Source organism: Puma concolor, chromosome B1, assembly GCF_028749965.1.
Source record: "Puma concolor isolate L17-30 chromosome B1, mPumCon1.1.hap2, whole genome shotgun sequence".
NCBI classification, from domain to species: Eukaryota; Metazoa; Chordata; class Mammalia; order Carnivora; family Felidae; genus Puma; species Puma concolor.
In genome coordinates, this window is record NC_141670.1 from 144,629,913 (window position 1) to 144,646,795 (window position 16,883).

A 16,883-nucleotide genomic window follows, 5' to 3' on the forward strand; every position below is an offset into this window, starting at 1 on the left:
TTTTCCTAAACGTGAGACAATTACTAAGGCAAAGAAAGGCCGAAACCAACCGGCAACTTTCAGCATGATTTCTCCTTTCAGTACAGACTTAGGTGTATTTAGATCTCTTGCAGCCGGGTGCCGGAGGAGAAGCCGGGGCAGTGTGTCCAGATCAAGGAAGGCTTATTTGGGACGCAAAGTCTTCAATACCACGACTTCAATACCACCTCAGGGAATCTGAAATTACTACCCCAGAGCGTTAATAAAGGCACCTTTTTGGGAGACCGCAGAATGCCAGTAAATGTACACCTTCTTCCCCACCCATCGACTTTCGCCATGACTTGCGCAGGAACGGGTTTTCCTTGCTTTCGTTTCTATGTGGCCGAGACCCAAAGGAGCGGCCGGTCGCTTACCTGCTTTCCATTTCCCGGCCCGGGAGGGGCTCCGCGTCCTGCAGAGAGGTTCGCTGCCGGCTCCCTCTGGCTGGCGACTCACCTACGGAGCTGTCTCTGGCTGGGACCAGCCTGACTCATCTGGGAGAGGTGGCAGGGCCGGGGAGACCTCAGAGGGCGGAAGGACAGGAGGAGGCGGGCCGGGCCCTTCCTCCAGAGCCAGGGAAGAGGCGTCGCCGGGGCGCAGGTGAAACCGATTCCGACCTATCCCGGGAACTTTCGCTGCGGGGACTCGCTGGGAGAGGCCCGCGTCGCGCAGGGGCGGTGGGGGAACCGCCCTCTCCCACCCGGACTGCGTGCGGGGGCTCAGCCCGGGGCCCTTGCGCGCTCTTGGCGCGCTCCGGGACTGCAAGCAGCGCCGCCCTCCACGGCTGATGGAGGCGGGTGGCGCCGCCCCGAGCGCAGGTGACACACCGCAGGCCAGGGTTTCGGCTGGCAGGGGAGAGCTCCGGGAGGGCGCGGACACCCGGGGCCAGGGGACGACAAGGCAGCGATGGCCAGAGAGTTGAGCCAGGAGGCACTACTGGATTTTCTGTGCCAGGCTGGAGGAAGAGTGACCAACGCCGCCTTGCTGGGCCACTTCAAGAGCTTTCTCCGAGACCCCGACGCGCCCCCCAGCCAACACCAGCGCCGCCGCGAGCTCTTCAAGGGCTTCGTCAACTCGGTAGCCGCAGTGCGCCAGGACCCCGACGGCACCAAGTATGTGGTGCTCAAGAGGAGGTACAGGGACCTTTTGGGGGAGGAGGGGCTGCAGCGACCCCGCGACCCGCCCGCTGCCGCCGCCCCTACAGGAAGAGCTGCTCCCTGTTCCCCGCAAGGCGCGCGCCAAAGGGATCCGCCGCCGCAGCCGCCCAGGAGGCGGCGGCACGAGAAGGGGCCAGAGGAGGAGCCAGCAGGTGCCGCAGCCCCAGCCGCCCACGCAGGTTGTAATGGACTCACCGCCAGCCGCACCCGGGAGGCAGCCCGGGGAGGCGGCGGGCGGAGGGGCGGCTCTGGCCACAGGGCCGGAGCGAGGTGCGCGGCTGTGGAGACGCAGGGCCGCTGCTGCTGGGAATGCCACCAAAACAGCCTGGAGGGACTCCCGGACGAGCAGGTGCTCGGCGCAGTCCCAGACCCCGCCACCGCCACCGCCGGGGACAAGCCGGCGCGTGTCCCGCTGGCCCGGGATGATCGCGAGCCTCCCGGGCAGCAGCCGGAAGGCTTGCCCGCTGAGCACGCACCGGTGCCCACAGCGCCCTGCTCTCCTCCTGCAACCGTCGAGGCTGCTGGAAGTGGGGCTTGGCCGCCTCCTCTCCTGTCCCTCCCTACTTCCCCTGCAGACCAGCCAGAGCTGCTGACCCCGAGCTCTCTGCATTATTCCATCCTGCAGCAGCAGCAACAGCGCACTTGGGAATGGGTGGCCAGACATCCCCAGATACCCAAGGCCCGGAACCAAGGACCCATCAGAGCCTGGTCAGTGCTGCCGGACAATTTCCCCCAGATACCATCTGAGCCCAACTTCTGTGTCCCAGAACCTAACTCAGAGCCTCTAGACCCCTCTCTTTCATCTCATTCTCTCCTTCCTGTTGTTCCGGAATCCTGTCCCCAGAATACTCCATTGACAATCTTTCGTAGCATTCGTAGTCAGCTGTCCCTCCAAGATCTGGATGACTTTGTGGACCAAGAGAGCCATGGCAGCGAGGAGAGCAGCAGTGGGCCCAAAGAGTCCCCAGGGGGTTCTGAAGAGGGGCTGCAAGTTACCCTGGGAACCCCAGATTGGAGAAAGCTCAGGGATCCGGCTGGGGGCCTTTCTCCAAAAGAGGGCAGCCCCAGCAGGAGCCCTCAGGGCCTCAGAAACAGAGGGGATGGTCACACCTCTCAGCAGGTCTCGACAAAGGCTAATGGCCTTGTAGGCCACCCCCAGGAATCTTTCCCCTGGCCAACTCCTAAGTTAAGGAGAGCCCTCAGGAGGAGCTCACAGTCAGGGAGAGCCAAATTGTCTTCTTCCGATGAGGAGTGTCTTGAGCAGGACTTGCTGAAAAGGACTCGTCGCCCACCACGGTCCAGGAAACCCTCCAAGGCAGGAGCAGTGTCCAGCCCAAGAGTGGATGCTGCTTTGACACCACAACCTGCAGACATTAAGGCTGCTGCTGCTGCTGAGTGGCGTCCTCACACCCCCTGGGCCGAGGGTGGGGAGGAATCTGCAGCCTTGGTCCCCCACAGACCTGAGCACAAGTCATCTCTGGTCCCCCTAGATGCCAGGGAGCATGAATGGATCGTGAAGCTTGCCAGTGGCTCTTGGATTCACGTGTTGACTTTGTTTTGGGAGGACCCCCAGCTGGCTCTGCACAAAGACTTCTTGACTGGGTACACGGCCTTGCACTGGATAGCCAAACATGGTGACCTCAGGGCCCTTCAGGACTTTGTCTCTAGTGCACAGAAAGCCGGGGTTACTCTTGATGTAAATGTGAAGTCCAGTTGTGGATATACCCCTCTGCACCTTGCAGCCATTCACGGCCACCAGGGGGTCATCAAAGTGCTAGTGCAGAGGTTGGCTTCTCGGGTCAATGTCCGGGACAGCAGTGGGAAGAAGCCATGGCAGTATCTGACCAGTAATACCTCTGGGGAGGTATGGCAGTTACTGGAAGCCCCTCGGGGAAGGCCCATTTTTCCTGTCTATCCTTTAGTCCGAAGCTCTTCCCCCACCAGGAAGGCCAAGAGCCGGGAAATATCTAGAAATATCACCCGGAAGTCTTCCCTTGCTGCACTACTCAAAAGTCAGCACAGCAAATGGAAATTGGCCAACCAGTATGAGAAATTCCCCAATCCAAGGGAAAGAGAAGAGTATAGTGACTGAGGTGGGCCCCTCTTTTGAACATGGCAGCCACACACCACACACCAGCACATCCTTGAGGTGTTCATTGAGAAAATTCAGGGGGAATAGAAAAATTGCTGAGGCGTTGGTAAGGAAGAGATCATCTGACGTGGTTTACCTCGTGTTTACCTGCCTGGATTTTATGTCAGCACATCCTGGACCTTAGGGGTCACCCAAACTTTCTGACAGCTCAAGTCTTTGGGCCATTGAAACCTAGACACAGGGCAGAGTCAGACTTAAAACCCAGTAAATAGTCTTCCTCTTTCCTTGTCACCACAGATCTGGGCACAGTGAGCCACATTGGTTTTCGAAGCAGCAGCCCCAGGCCTTGACTACAGAGAGAACAGATGTTTAAGAAAAAGGGAGGCAATTCAAGGGATTGAGGAAGCTCAAACAAAATCCTCTGGCTAGTACCTCTCTGGCCTCTATTCATTTGGAGAATAAATCCTGGCTGAGTGGAAAGCACCACGTTTGAAATCAGATGGCTTCTATTTTCTTCTTTTTCTCTTTTTCTTTCTTCCTTCCCTCCCTGCCTCCCCCTCCTTCTTCCCTTCCTCCTTCCCTCTCCTTCTTTCCTTCCTCCCTCCTTCCTTCCTCCCTCCCTCCCTCCTCCCTCCTTTCTTCCTTCCCTCTTCTTTCTTTCCCTTTCTTTTCTTTCCCTTTCTTTCTTTCTTTCTTTCTTTCTTTCTTTCTTTCTTTCTTTCTTTCTTTCTTTCTTTCTTTCTTTCTTTCTTTCTTTCTTTCTTTCTTTCTTTCCAAATCAATGAAATAAAATTATTACTGGAGAGTGGAGCTTATTTTAAGATTCCTCAGCCCTATCTTCAGATCTTCCTTTGAATTCAGCCTAAGGTGGCTAATATGTGAGATGATTAATACCTTATTTGTATCTCTTCTCCACGATTAGAGAAGCAGTTAGGTAGGATCCAGTTATGACTGGCATTCAGGCTCTGCTTTTTTAAATAAATCAACCTAAGGGAAAATTTCCAAATGTAAAAACTGTTGGCTCATTTGCATAGTTGCTGAAATCATCTTTCATGGAAACTCCCTGTGTAACAAATGGCAAAATCAGCATTAGTAGTTTTCAATAGGATGGAAGAGCCAATGTTCATATTCTGGGGAAGCAATAAGGGTTAAGAGGTAAATGCTTCCCCACCGGGAATTTTCTAAGCTGCTAAAAATATAATTTAATTTGCACTAAACTTGTTGCCAATTAAGATTAAACATTAGCCTTGAAGTGCTGTATCTCTAACAGGAAGTGTTCCTTTTATTTGTTTGTGATGGTTCTGATCTCTGTGGGTCCATGGAATGAGAGAATGGCTACTCTGTAAATTGCAGTAGAACATTAAGATTTCAGAATGTAAATTCAAAGAGGCTGAAATATTAAATTTCCATATGGAAATTGTTAATATTTTATGGAATGTTTTCATGTGCAATGTCAGTGATGTATTTTCACAGTATTTTTGTGTTTCTTCTGGTTATTTTTCACCATTGAAATATCAACAAATCTTTATAAGTTATTGTACTTATGCTGATTACTATTGACTTTCTTCTTTAGAAAATTGTGTTTCAAATGAGTGTCAAATATTTCTTTATAGTTTTACCTTATAATTTTGCTGAAATAAATATAATTCTGTTCAATTAGAAAACATACGAAAGATAGGTATAATACATAACTCTACAGGTTGTTTTTTTCCAAAAAGACCTTTATAAGAGATGAAGCTTTGGCAAATCAAATCAAGAAAAAAACAACGATCACAGACGGTGGGGGCATGATTAGGAGAAATGAAATTTGAAAGCATAAAAGATAAATAACTATATAAGTACCCTAGTGAGAGATTTTCAAGGAAAAAAATTTATAAATATCAACTTTTTTTAAAAGTCAAAGAATGTTTTTACCTTACCATATTTTCATCACAACATCAATTTATTCAGCAAACATATTATTGCCTAGTGCTGTGGGGTTTACAAGGGTGAGTGCGCTGTGACCTCACCTTTCTTGAAACTTACCATCTAATTATTCTTCTTAACTTAAAGTCTAATGAGATTTGTTGCTGATTGATGTATACCTTATCTTGTTCCCAAGGTGTCTTTCAAAGCTGCATTATATTAGATATAAGCTTTTAAATTTTTTTTTTCAACGTTTATTTATTTTGGGGACAGAGAGAGACAGAGCATGAACGGGGAAGGGGCAGAGAGAGAGGGAGACACAGAATGGGAAGCAGGCTCCAGGCTCTGAGCCATCAGCCCAGAGCCCGACGCGGGGCTCGAACTCACGGACCGCGAGATCGTGACCTGGCTGAAGTCGGACGCTTAACCGACTGCACCACCCAGGCGCCCCATAAGCTTTTAAAATGAGACAGAGAGTGGGGCGCCTGGATGGCCCAATTGGTTAATTGTCCTACTCTTGATCTCAGCTCAGTTCTTGATCTCAGGGTCATGAGTTCAAGTCTCACCTTGAGCTGCACACTGGGTGTGAAGCCTACTTAAAACAAAATGAGACAGGGGCGCCTGGGTGGCGCAGTCGGTTAAGCGTCCGACTTCAGCCAGGTCACGATCTCGCGGTCCGTGAGTTCGAGCCCCGCGTCAGGCTCTGGGCTGATGGCTCAGAGCCTGGAGCCTGTTTCCGATTCTGTGTCTCCCTCTCTCTCTGCCCCTCCCCCGTTCATGCTCTGTCTCTCTCTGTCCCAAAAATAAATAAACGTTGAAAAAAAAAAAATTAAAAAAAACAAAATGAGACAAAGAGAAAAAAGGTGGTACCAGGAATGAGGACAAAACAACCACTATGCAAGAAAAAATTTTCAAAGTGTCCTAAGTACAAAATTAAGCGCTGCAGAGAATTTCAAAGGAGAGATTTCCTTGGGCTGGGAAAATCAGGGAGGGCTTCATGGAGGCCTGAATCTTCAAGTGAATGCTGCTGGCTTTCCAAAGAAACCAGCTTTATTGGTTCTACCACATTCTTGACATCTGTTTCAGTGTGTGATTTGCATAGCACTGGTGTTGACAGATGGCTCACTGGTTAGAACACAGTCCTGGGTCTCATGTTGATTCTTATGAGGATTCAGGTTCCTTTGGCCTTTGTCCACACATCATACTTATGGCTTTGGTTAACTCTCTTACATGGTCAACATTTATGTTAGGAGGGGGCAGGGCTGAAGAGGGTACTGAGAGCAGAGTAAAATACAAATCTGATTGTGTCACTCTCTTGCTCAACTTGTGAAGTCCAGGCTAGGAGGGCTGACAGGCCTACAGCATATTTTTCCAGCCTCCTGCCAACCACTCCCTGGCATGAACCCTACACTGCAGCCACACCAGACCCACTGGAGTGCTAATGGCCCTACCCTCTCAGTTTCTGTCTTGGTGCTAAATTCCCTCAGCTCAGAATCCCTATCACAGTTTAAGTGGCAACCTTTTCCTTATTTTTCAAGGGACAGTTCAAATGTCAAGCCTCTAAGAAGATTCCAGGGTAAACACCTCCAAACCAGAAGATGTATAGCTTTTTCACCAGAATTCTCATAATGCTGTGCACACACTTCACTGAAAGTTTCTGCCACAGGGCAGTTTAATAAATTGTTTGAATGTTTTATTTTTCCTGAAGACTTTGAAGATTGGAGAATACGTTTTCAATGCATCAAAATTTAGCAGATATTTATGGAACATCTACTATGTGACAAAGATATAATTCTTACCTTCAAGAAGTCATAATCTATTGGGGAAGGAGGGTCACTGAAAAAGAATTTTAGCACCGCAAAGTAGGTGGATAGATGTGTGCATCTAGACTATGAGAATAGTATTTGTGGAGGATTTTCTTTGTATTAGGCTCTATGTTTGTAGGACATAAAACATGTTTATAGAAATACAACATCCAATAAGGTGGACACATTTCCTACTCTCACAGCACTTTTCAGGACCAGGGAAGTTGAGAAGGTAAAATGGAGTTGCCTGGGTGGCTCAGTTGGTTAACTGTCTGACTCTTGATTTTGGCTCAGGTCATGATCTCAGGGTCGTGAGATCCAGTGAGCCTCTGTGGGACTTTGTGCTGGTAGTGGAGCCTGCTTAAGATACTCTCTCTTTCTGGGGCACCTGGGTGGCTGTCAGTTAAGCATCCAACTTCAGCTCAGGTCATGATCTCATGGCTCGTGAGTTCGAGCCCTGTGTCAGGCTCTGTGCTGACAGCTCACAGCCTGGAACCTGCTTTGAATTCTGTGTCTCCCTCTCTCTCTCTGCCCCCTCCCCTGCTCCCACTCTGTCTCTGTCTCTCTCAAAAATAAATAAATGATAAAAACAATAAAAAAAAAAAAGATTCTCTCTCCTTCTTCCTCCACCCCTCCTCCTCATGCTCTCACACTCTCTCTTGAAAGAAAACAACAACAAAAAAAGGTAAAATGGAAGTTAGTCTTTGAAGGGCCAAGTGGAGAAAGAAGGAGAGAATATTCCAGAAGAAGAAAGGAGCTTGAGTAAAGCTGCAGGGTGTGTTTGAGGGATACTTTGACACCTGTGGCTGTGGCGAATACACAGGCTGAAGTGAGGTAGTGTGGAAACAGATGAAGATATAACGGTAATTTAAGGCCAGGTTGAGAAAAGGGTCTTTTATGCTATGTCAAGAAATACAGGCATTTTTGGGGCGCCTGGTTGAGCGTCTTCTTTCAGCTCAGATCATAATCTCGCCGTCCATGAGTTCGAGCCTGGCATCGGGCTCTGTGCTGACAGCCCAGAATCTGCTTCAGATTCTGTGTCTCACTCTCTCTCTCACCTCCCCTGCTTGCACTCTGTCTTTCTCTCTCTCAAAAATAAATAAACATTAAAAAAATTATTTTTAAAGAAATATAGGCGCTTTCTAAGAAGCTAAGGATTGTCGAAACTCCTCCAGAAAGCCTTAGTGTTATTGCAAATATAGATGATTTCCTAAAGTCTTAATATGAAGACAAAAATATATATCAAAGTATTAGGTAGGATGTACTTAGTTTAAAAGTTTCCCTTTCAAATCTTTCTTAAGTCTTTAGTGTTGTTAATGCTTATTTGCCAGGAAGTAGTGGTAGGCAACAGAATAATTTAACAAATGGCAATTTAATAATAAAGACAAACATCAGAAACTGTCAGATAACCTTAGCTCAATCTCTTGCCTTTTTGTGTAGACATAGTTGTAAAGTAGTGAATTTCAATCTTATACATATATATGGTATATACCACAGTCTTATTTCCTGCTAGTAAAATCGCTTATGGTTCAACATTTCAGGATGTTACCTATAGCATGCCAAGACTTCCGGACGTTTTTGATTGTAAATTTTTTAATTTTTTTTTTTAACATTTATTTATTTTTTGAGAGACATAGAGACACAGAGCACAAGTTGGGAGGGGCAGAGAGAGAAGGAGACACAGAATCCGAAGCAGGCTCCAGGCTCCGAGCTGTCAGCACAGAGCCCGACGCCAGGCTCGAATTCACAAACTGTGAGATCATGACCTGAGCCGAAGTTGGACGCCCAACCAACTGAGCCACCCAGGCGCCCCTGATTGTAAATTTTTAAAAATAACTATTGAGATTCAATTCCCATACCATACAATTCACCTATTTAAAACATACATTTCAGTGGGTTTTAGTGTATTCTCAACCATCACCACAATAAATTCCTGTATAAGTTTGAGACCCACTGACCCAGGCAATGGGAAGCCATTAACACTTTATTGCAGGGGAATGCTTTATGTAGACTGAAGCAAAACAGATTCCTCTTGCTAGGGTAAGGGAAACAAACAAGAAGCAGAGACCAGTTACTATAGTTTCTTAGAATTATGTTAGAAATATTACAAATATCGTAGCCAGATAAGGTGAATAAGATTGGTTGCCTACAGTGAGGAGAGCAAATTCTAGTCAGAGAGGCTGATTTGGTTGAATAGAATTAGGGAAGAACCAAAAGGGTCTATTTCCTCTCATCTGTAAACTGCCCTTGTTCAGTGATTATATCATTTGATTACTCTGATGACTGTCTAGGTTCATGATGCCACTGGATCTAAGAGTGTCAAACTCTATATGGGCTGATCAGCATAGCAGAGCTAGAGTGTGTGCTTGTGTTTGCTAACATCAAACATAATTCAAAATGTGTAATGAAAGCATAGGGAGGTGCAGTACTTAAGCACATGACAATGAAGCTAGGTTGCCTGAGTTCCTCTGTGCCTGGTCCACAATAGATCTTGAATAAATGTTAGCTGTTACCTATTTATTTATTTATCTATAGAGGGAGAGAGCATGTGCATACAAGCAGGGGAGGGACAAGAGAGAGAATCTTTTTTTTAATGTTTATTTATTTTGAGAGAGAGAGAGAGCGCTCATGAGTGGGGAAGGGGCAAAGAGGGAGAGAGAGAATCCCAAGCAAGCTCCACATCATCCGCATGGAGCCCCACAGAGGGCTCAATTCTACAAAACTGTGAGATCACGACCCGAGCTGAAATCGAGAGATGGATACTTAACCGACTGAGCCATCCAGGCACCCCAGCTGTTATTATTTTTAACACCATTTAAAATAAGCAGTTCACTTTAAATTTCCATCTATGCTGGAGACAAAAATCCTCTGGTTGATTAAAAAGGTGCTACAAGAACAAGGTTTGCTACTCAAACGTTTTTCCTTATGCTCCTACATGAAAAAGATGCTCGCATTTCTCATTTCTGATGAAAAAGTCTATTTAACTATCCCTTGTGTGTAACAATCACTAGCTATTACGATATGTCATTAAACAGAATTATGTAGAACTGAAGTCCCATAAACTGACAGTTGTCAAATTAGCAGTTCTGTTCTGGCCTGGAACTAAAACCCGGGCAAAACTCTGAAGAGGTAAGGTTTATGAGGAGTTGAGTGTGTGGTTATTTGAAGCCATTATCACTTGTGAAATTTAAAACATCTAAATTCAACTATGTAGTAAACTTCATCAAAATTTCACTAACTTGGTCAAAATGAAATCTCATTGAAGTGGATTAAAAATTATTGACACTGGGGCACCTGGCTGGGTCAGTCAGTGGAGTGTGCAATTCGATCTCAGAATTGTAAGTTCAACCCCCACGTTGGGTGTAGAGATAACTTAAAAATAAAATCTAAAAAAAATTATTGACATATTAAATTATTCCTCCTTTTTGGTCTGAAAATAGTACTTCTTGATACCCACCTCTAAGTTTAACTCTTCTACTTTTTAAGAGTTGGGTTAAAAAAAAAAAGCATTATTGTATGTAAATTATGCCTCAATTAGGCAAGGAAATGATAAGACAAATAAAGATAATTTTCAACTAGTTTGTTGGGACCAAAGCCAGCACCCTGTTTTGAGAGGGTCTAATTCTTTTCTGTGTTCTATTTCTTCTGTTGAGATGAGTAAACACTCCCAAATCTAGCAGTTTCTAATAGGTATTTCTATACCATCAGTCTTTCTGAAACCATAAGAGTTAATCTTACAGGACTTGAAGCTTTTTGCCATTTATGTCCTGAAATACAATCAGCTTTCCACTGAGCTCTTATCTTTTGCTGTCAACTAGGGAAGTGATGCAGGGACATGAATATAGTGAAACCAAGCAATTTACCTCAATCCCATGAGGGGTCTCATAGTCCGAATGACTGAGCCAGTCAAGGTAGGACTGAGACCAGGAGGAATCAGGCCAGGAATAGTCCTATTTCCTTAGTGGTCTGAGGACTTAGGATTGCCGGATCACATAAGGTTGTCTCGATGAGAGTATTTGGAGTTTCTAATTAAAATGAACTTTAAAAAGTGAGCAAATGAGGGGCGCCCGCGGGGCTTAGTTGGTTAAGTGGCCAACTTTGGCTCAGGTCATGATCTTGCAGTTTGCGAGTTGGAGCCCTGCTTCCAGACCCCTCCAGATCCTCTGTGCCCCTCTCTCCCCGCCCCTCCCCCGCTCACGCTCGCTCTCAAAAATAAATAAACATTAAAGAAAGTTTTTAAAAGTGAGCAAATGAGGGGTGCCTGGGTGGCTCAGTCGGTTGAGCGTCTGACTTCGGCTCAGGTCATAATCTCTCGATCCGTGAGTTCAAGCCCCGCGTCGGGCTCTGTGCTGACAGCTCAGAGCCTGGAGCCTGCTTCAGATTCTGTGTCTCCTCTCTCTGACCCTCCCCCATTCATGCTCTGTCTCTCTCTGTCCCCAAAATAAATAAACTTAAAAAAAAAAAGTGAGCAAATGAGTATTCATTCAGCTAATGCCAATAGCTTTGTCTGAACTGATGGTCTAGGGAGTCATATTGATTTTTCTTTATGGAAAGGGCTAGCATATATCACCTACATAGGACTAGCTATGCCTTTACAGTGTATGTTGACTGAATGTTCTTAATTTTCACCTCGTATGACATTAAATTGCTCTATGCTGAATATAAAATCTCTGTGAGCCTTGATTTCGCGAGGAAAGGAGAGGGGAAAGAAAAAGAAAAAGAGACCAATGGCATCAAGTTGGCCTCTGATCTTCAGGATGGAAGGTGCTGAAATGTGCAATATTACTAACAGGTAGCAGCAAATTTGGGGAAACCATAAAAGGTGGATTTTGCTTTATCCTGAGGCCAAATCTTCTCACAGTAGTGATTTTAATTCTTGATTCCTAAGGGGCATATGACCTAAGTAACATTTCCTAATGGCATATAATTAGCTAATCCGTGGAGCCATCTCTCTGTGCATTGCAGAGAGATCAGAAAATATTGCCCTGATTTCTTGGGCAAGATTCCTGATGCCTGTTACAGATGCTTGGGAAAACCGAATTCTAGAACCACCTTTCAAAACTGAGGTATAAGCACTTCTTTCAGAATCAGTGTGAATTTCAGTGTAGATGATATTTCACAGGCATTTTCTCTTCTGATCTTCGTTCTTGGCCAGCTACAGGCTTTAGTCAGGGACTGACTGAGGGGTTGAAACGCAAGACTACTTATTAAGATGGTAAAATTATTTGAAAACATCAATTACTGGTGTTATTGATATTTTTGTCACCCCCACACCCACCATGTATGTTCTAAAGGCGTAATAGGGAGTTGAGCTGGTTGTAGCTGTATTCTTCCACCATAGGATTTATTGTACTTATTTAAGATGTGTTCCCGATTGTTAGTGAAGGAAAGCATCTGCATGAGGCAGCTAACCCAGAGACCACTAAAATTCCTAATCCTGTGAATAGCCTGTGATTCTTTGAGAAAAGGATTAATTCTCTAAGCACAGAGCAAAGACAGACATCTGTAGGCCGAAGTTGTATTAGAGGTTACCTGACCGTAACTCTCTGTCTCTTACATGTGTGACACCTAACACGTTCTTGTGGTCTCTTGGGTCCAGGTGTTTTCCCTATAAATGCTTCTTCAAAGCATTAAAAGCCGAGTGGCAGAGCAGGTGGACAAGTATCACCTGGCAATCCCAGCACTGTGGGCACGAGATGGCTCTTATTCTGCCATAGTTAATGCTTCCCTCTTTATTGTGGTACATCTCTGACTCAGATTCTGTTTTGGAGGTTTTAGTGTGGTATATTCTTCAGTTCAAAACTCCCTATGCCTTTATGCATTGTCTGTGAGTTGGGAAAATGTTGAGGAAATCGTATCTATAAATGTAAAGCCGCAGCACCTAAATACTGACTTATGATGGAAAATGGCTTTGAAGTAATGGATTGTTGGTGTTCATAAAAAGAAATAGAAAATTTATATGAGGAGATGTTAGTGAAGTAGTATTTTGTGATGTGGAAAGGTACCACTATAAATATTCCCATTATCTGGTAGGTTTGGGAAATGGATTGCTTTGATTAGTAAATTATTCCAGTTAACAGAGTTTTCTTACATATGCTTTACATAATTAATAGTTTAAGATAATTGAACTACAGTTAAATATACACAGCAGTAAAACTAAGCACAAAGTAATTTATGTGTTTCAAAAAACCATGCAGGTCTTTAAGTGCTTTGTGCTTATCATTATGAATATCAATTATTTCTGCATTAAAAATTTTTTAATGTTTATTTATTTTTGAGAGACAGAGAGAGACAGAGCGCAAATAGAGGAGGGAGCAGAGAGAGAGGGATACACAGAATCCAAGCAGGCTCCAGGCTCTGAGCTGTCAGCACAGAGCCAGACATGGGGCTCGAACTCAGGAACCGTGAGATCATGACCTGAGCTGAAGTTGGACGCTTAACCAACTAAGCCACCCAGGCGCCCTTTATCTCTGCATTTTAGATGCACAGAATCAAAGTCAGTTGATGAAAGTTTGAGTTTTATAAATTTTACATCATTTGTATGATTTAAAAAAATTTGAAAATCATACAAATAATACAAGCTTATTGCTAAAAAAAAAAAAAAAAGATCAGATAACACAGGTAAAGAGAAGAAAAGAACACAAAAACTGCCCTCATTTCACCTTAAGGGAATTACTTATAATATTTTTGTGTGTATCCTTCCAGAATTTATAACAAAAATGAAACGATGCTATGCATAGCAGTTTCCAACTTATTTTGTTTAATGTATTGTTATTTTCCCACTTAAATTAGGTATTATATATTGAGTTCAAGGTAAAGAAAAGTTTCTGTCTTCAGATGGCTGAATGTGGGCCACTTGAGAATTTATTTGTAGACCAGATTCTGCTTCAGTGTCACTTTCTTTCTCTGGCAACCAAGGAACTATATCTCAAATGTACTAAGTGTTGAATTATTTAAAAAGTCATTCTTTGCATTCCTTTCATTAGAAGCAATAATTTTCTTTTGTTTTTGTCCAGCTTCATTGCCCATTGTTCTGGGTGCACGATTTTTCAGGTACGAGGCCCCTCCTCCAGGAAACTGGTTGCCTGCTCCCACCCAGGGAAGGAACTCCCAAATGTGACTACCCATCTGTCACCTGTAACTGCTTATGGGGCAGCGGAGACGTGAGACAGGTGTGGGCCAGATATGATTGAAGAACCTTTACTACGCTTGACTGCAACTCAAAATGGGCTAGATCTACCACTACCACTGGTCCAGTTTTTTTATCTTTATTTTTCCTGAGAGTTAGGGAGTCTATTTTAGAACTACTTCACCACTCATCGAAAGGATGCAGAAGGGAGAATAGGAATCTAAAATATTTAAAAAAAATTTTTTTTAATGTTTATTTATTTTTGAGACAGAGACAGAGCGTGAGCATGGGATGGGCAGAGAGGGAGGGAGACACAGAATCTGAAGCAGGCTCCAGGCTCTGAGCTGTCAGCACAGAGCCCGACGGGGCTCGAACTCACGGACCGCAAGATCATGACCTGAGCTGAAGTCGGACGCTTAACCGACCAAGCCACCCAGGCGCCCCGAATCGAAAATATTTTTATTTTATCATATATTACATCTTATCATAGATCTTTTATTGAAAGCATTTTCTGAAGATGAGCAATGTTGTAGTTTTATTTTTTTCGTAATAATTTTTAAAAGCAATTCAGTCATGCTCACAGAAGATATAGTCTAAGGAGTAATAAATTCTAATGATTTCCAATCCTTTACATTCCTTTTTAACTTTGGGTTGCCTAATTCAAACTAGCTTGCGTATTTCATTTTGCCCTGCATTATTTTCATTAACAACATATTCCATACATTAAAACTATTTTCAGAACAAATGTAAACAATTTAGTTTACATTTTCAATAGCCAGAAGGTACGCCGCTATGTTAATATATGATAGTTTGCTTAGCTATTCCCCTACTGTTTGACATTTGGGTCATTTCTCAAGGTCACAAATAGTACTGATGTCAATATCTTTGTAAAAAAATAATTAGGAGGTTCTTTTATTTCTTGGCTATTTTACCAGGTGCAATTTTAGTTTTTTTGTTACATTTATCAGCTTGTACTTCAGAAAGATTGAGTCAAGGTAAAGTGATACCAGCAAGGAAGTAAATATTAAGGAAATCTGAATAAGCTGTAGACTTTAGTTAATACCAATATGCTATCAATGTTGGTTCATTAATTGTAACAAATGTACTATACCTGTTTATAGTAATCTTATTAGTGAGATATTACTAATAGGGGAACTGTGGGGGTGGGGGAGGCAGTATATCTGAACTCTATGTACTATCTCAGTTTTTCTGTAAATCTAAAGTTGTTCTTAATAAGTCTATTAATAGGAAGGGAAGTACAGAATAAAGATGGTAACATGTTAACATTTGAGAAATAGGAGTAAAAGGTAACTAGTTCTTTGTTCAGTTCTCGTAACTTTTCTCCAAGTTTGAAATTATTTCAAACTAGAAAGTTAAAAAATATATAACAGATTATCCGTTTCTTGAACTAAACCTAACCTCAATGACCCAACAATAATTATTCCTTCAATGTAATAAAGGGATGTTGCCGATATTGTTAATTAAGGTTAGTCACAGCCAATGGGAATCTCAAATGACATGTTACTGGGCAGAATCCAGGTCCCTGCAAGGAGGAAGTGGGCAGGGCTGGAGGAGGAAATAACTACAGGCTATTTTCTGGCCAGAGAAATAAAGGTTCCAGTGTAATCCTGAAGTATATCCTAGCAGCCACTTGAGTTTAAAAATTTTTTAATGTTTATTTATTTTTGAGAGAGAGAGATAGAGCGCAAGAAGGGGAGGGGCAGAGAGAGAAGGAGACACAGAGTCGGAAGCAGGCTCCAGGCTCTGAGCTGTCAGCACAGAGTCCAACGTGGGGCTTGAACCCACAGACTGTGCAATCGTGACCTGAGCCAAAGTCAGACGCTTAACCAACTGAGCCACCCAGCTGCCAAAATCACTTGAGTTTTAAAAGGGTATCTTGAGCCCTTGTCTTCTCTGCTGGTAGTTTTCCAAAGACCCCACAGTCTCCTGACCTAACCACTCCTTCACCCAGCCAATTTCATAGAGACGCCCTCTGGAGAGGGGAAGAGGTAGATATATGCACCGGCACCAACCCCTTAACCTGAGGTAAGAAAAAAAAAGGGGGGGGGGTGGTGGGGAGAAATAAGGAAGAAGTTAAATTATACAGTGTAACAACAACAGCAGCACAGCGGTTGATGGGTGTGTTGAAGCCATTTTTTTCTCACAAGCTTCACTTTATGACTCAGACTCTTGAAGAATCATTGTGTTTTAATTACACGCCTGACGGAGAAGTGGAACTCGGGGCTGGCTACAAATGGAATAAAATTCCCTTTAGAATTAGGTGAAAGCTTCCAGCAAAGATTTCCTTTTCCTCCCAGCGTAGTCTCCAAGCAGTTGGATGTATTATTTGGCAAGTGCTAGGATGGTGATCACATGGAATGTGTGGACATCCCACCTTTTCGCCTCTAGGGCACCTCTGGGAGAGGAATCCGTGCCAGACAGCCAGACTCTCACTGCACCCTCCAAGTTTTAAGATGATAAAATTACACTGAAGCACTGAGGAGATATTATCATTGTTTATCCGAAGTGCATGTCCAGTGACTGAGTAGCAGAGATTCTTAGAATCAGGAAAGGAAGGTTAGAGCGATTCTTCAGCTTGTTTTTTCATATTAACAGACCTATCAAAGCGTCCAGTTTAGTAGTGATAAAAGTGACTGCTCACCTATAGTGTTATTATCCCAAAATGACAAGACATAAGACACCGGTTCAAATTTAAAGCATAGGCGTTTTCTTTTTCTTTTTTCTATTTTCTATTTTTTCCATCAGAGCAGGCAAGC

At 44.0% G+C, this 16,883-nt stretch overlaps 1 protein-coding gene across 1 annotated transcript; it reads left to right on the forward strand.

Moving 5' to 3' along the window:
* The first annotated feature begins 388 nt into the window (after positions 1 to 388).
* SOWAHB (sosondowah ankyrin repeat domain family member B) lies at positions 389 to 4,944 on the forward strand. Its single transcript, XM_025922404.2, has one exon. It carries the CDS (start codon positions 925 to 927, stop codon positions 3,265 to 3,267), a length of 2,343 nt encoding a protein of 780 aa, XP_025778189.1. The 5' UTR covers positions 389 to 924; the 3' UTR covers positions 3,268 to 4,944.
* The last annotated feature ends 11,939 nt before the right edge of the window (positions 4,945 to 16,883 follow it).

Bases quoted from the DNA above. Each gene is read 5' to 3' on its own strand.
- SOWAHB (XM_025922404.2), top strand. From the start codon at position 925: ATGGCCAGAGAGTTGAGCCAGGAGGCACTACTGGATTTTCTGTGCCAG.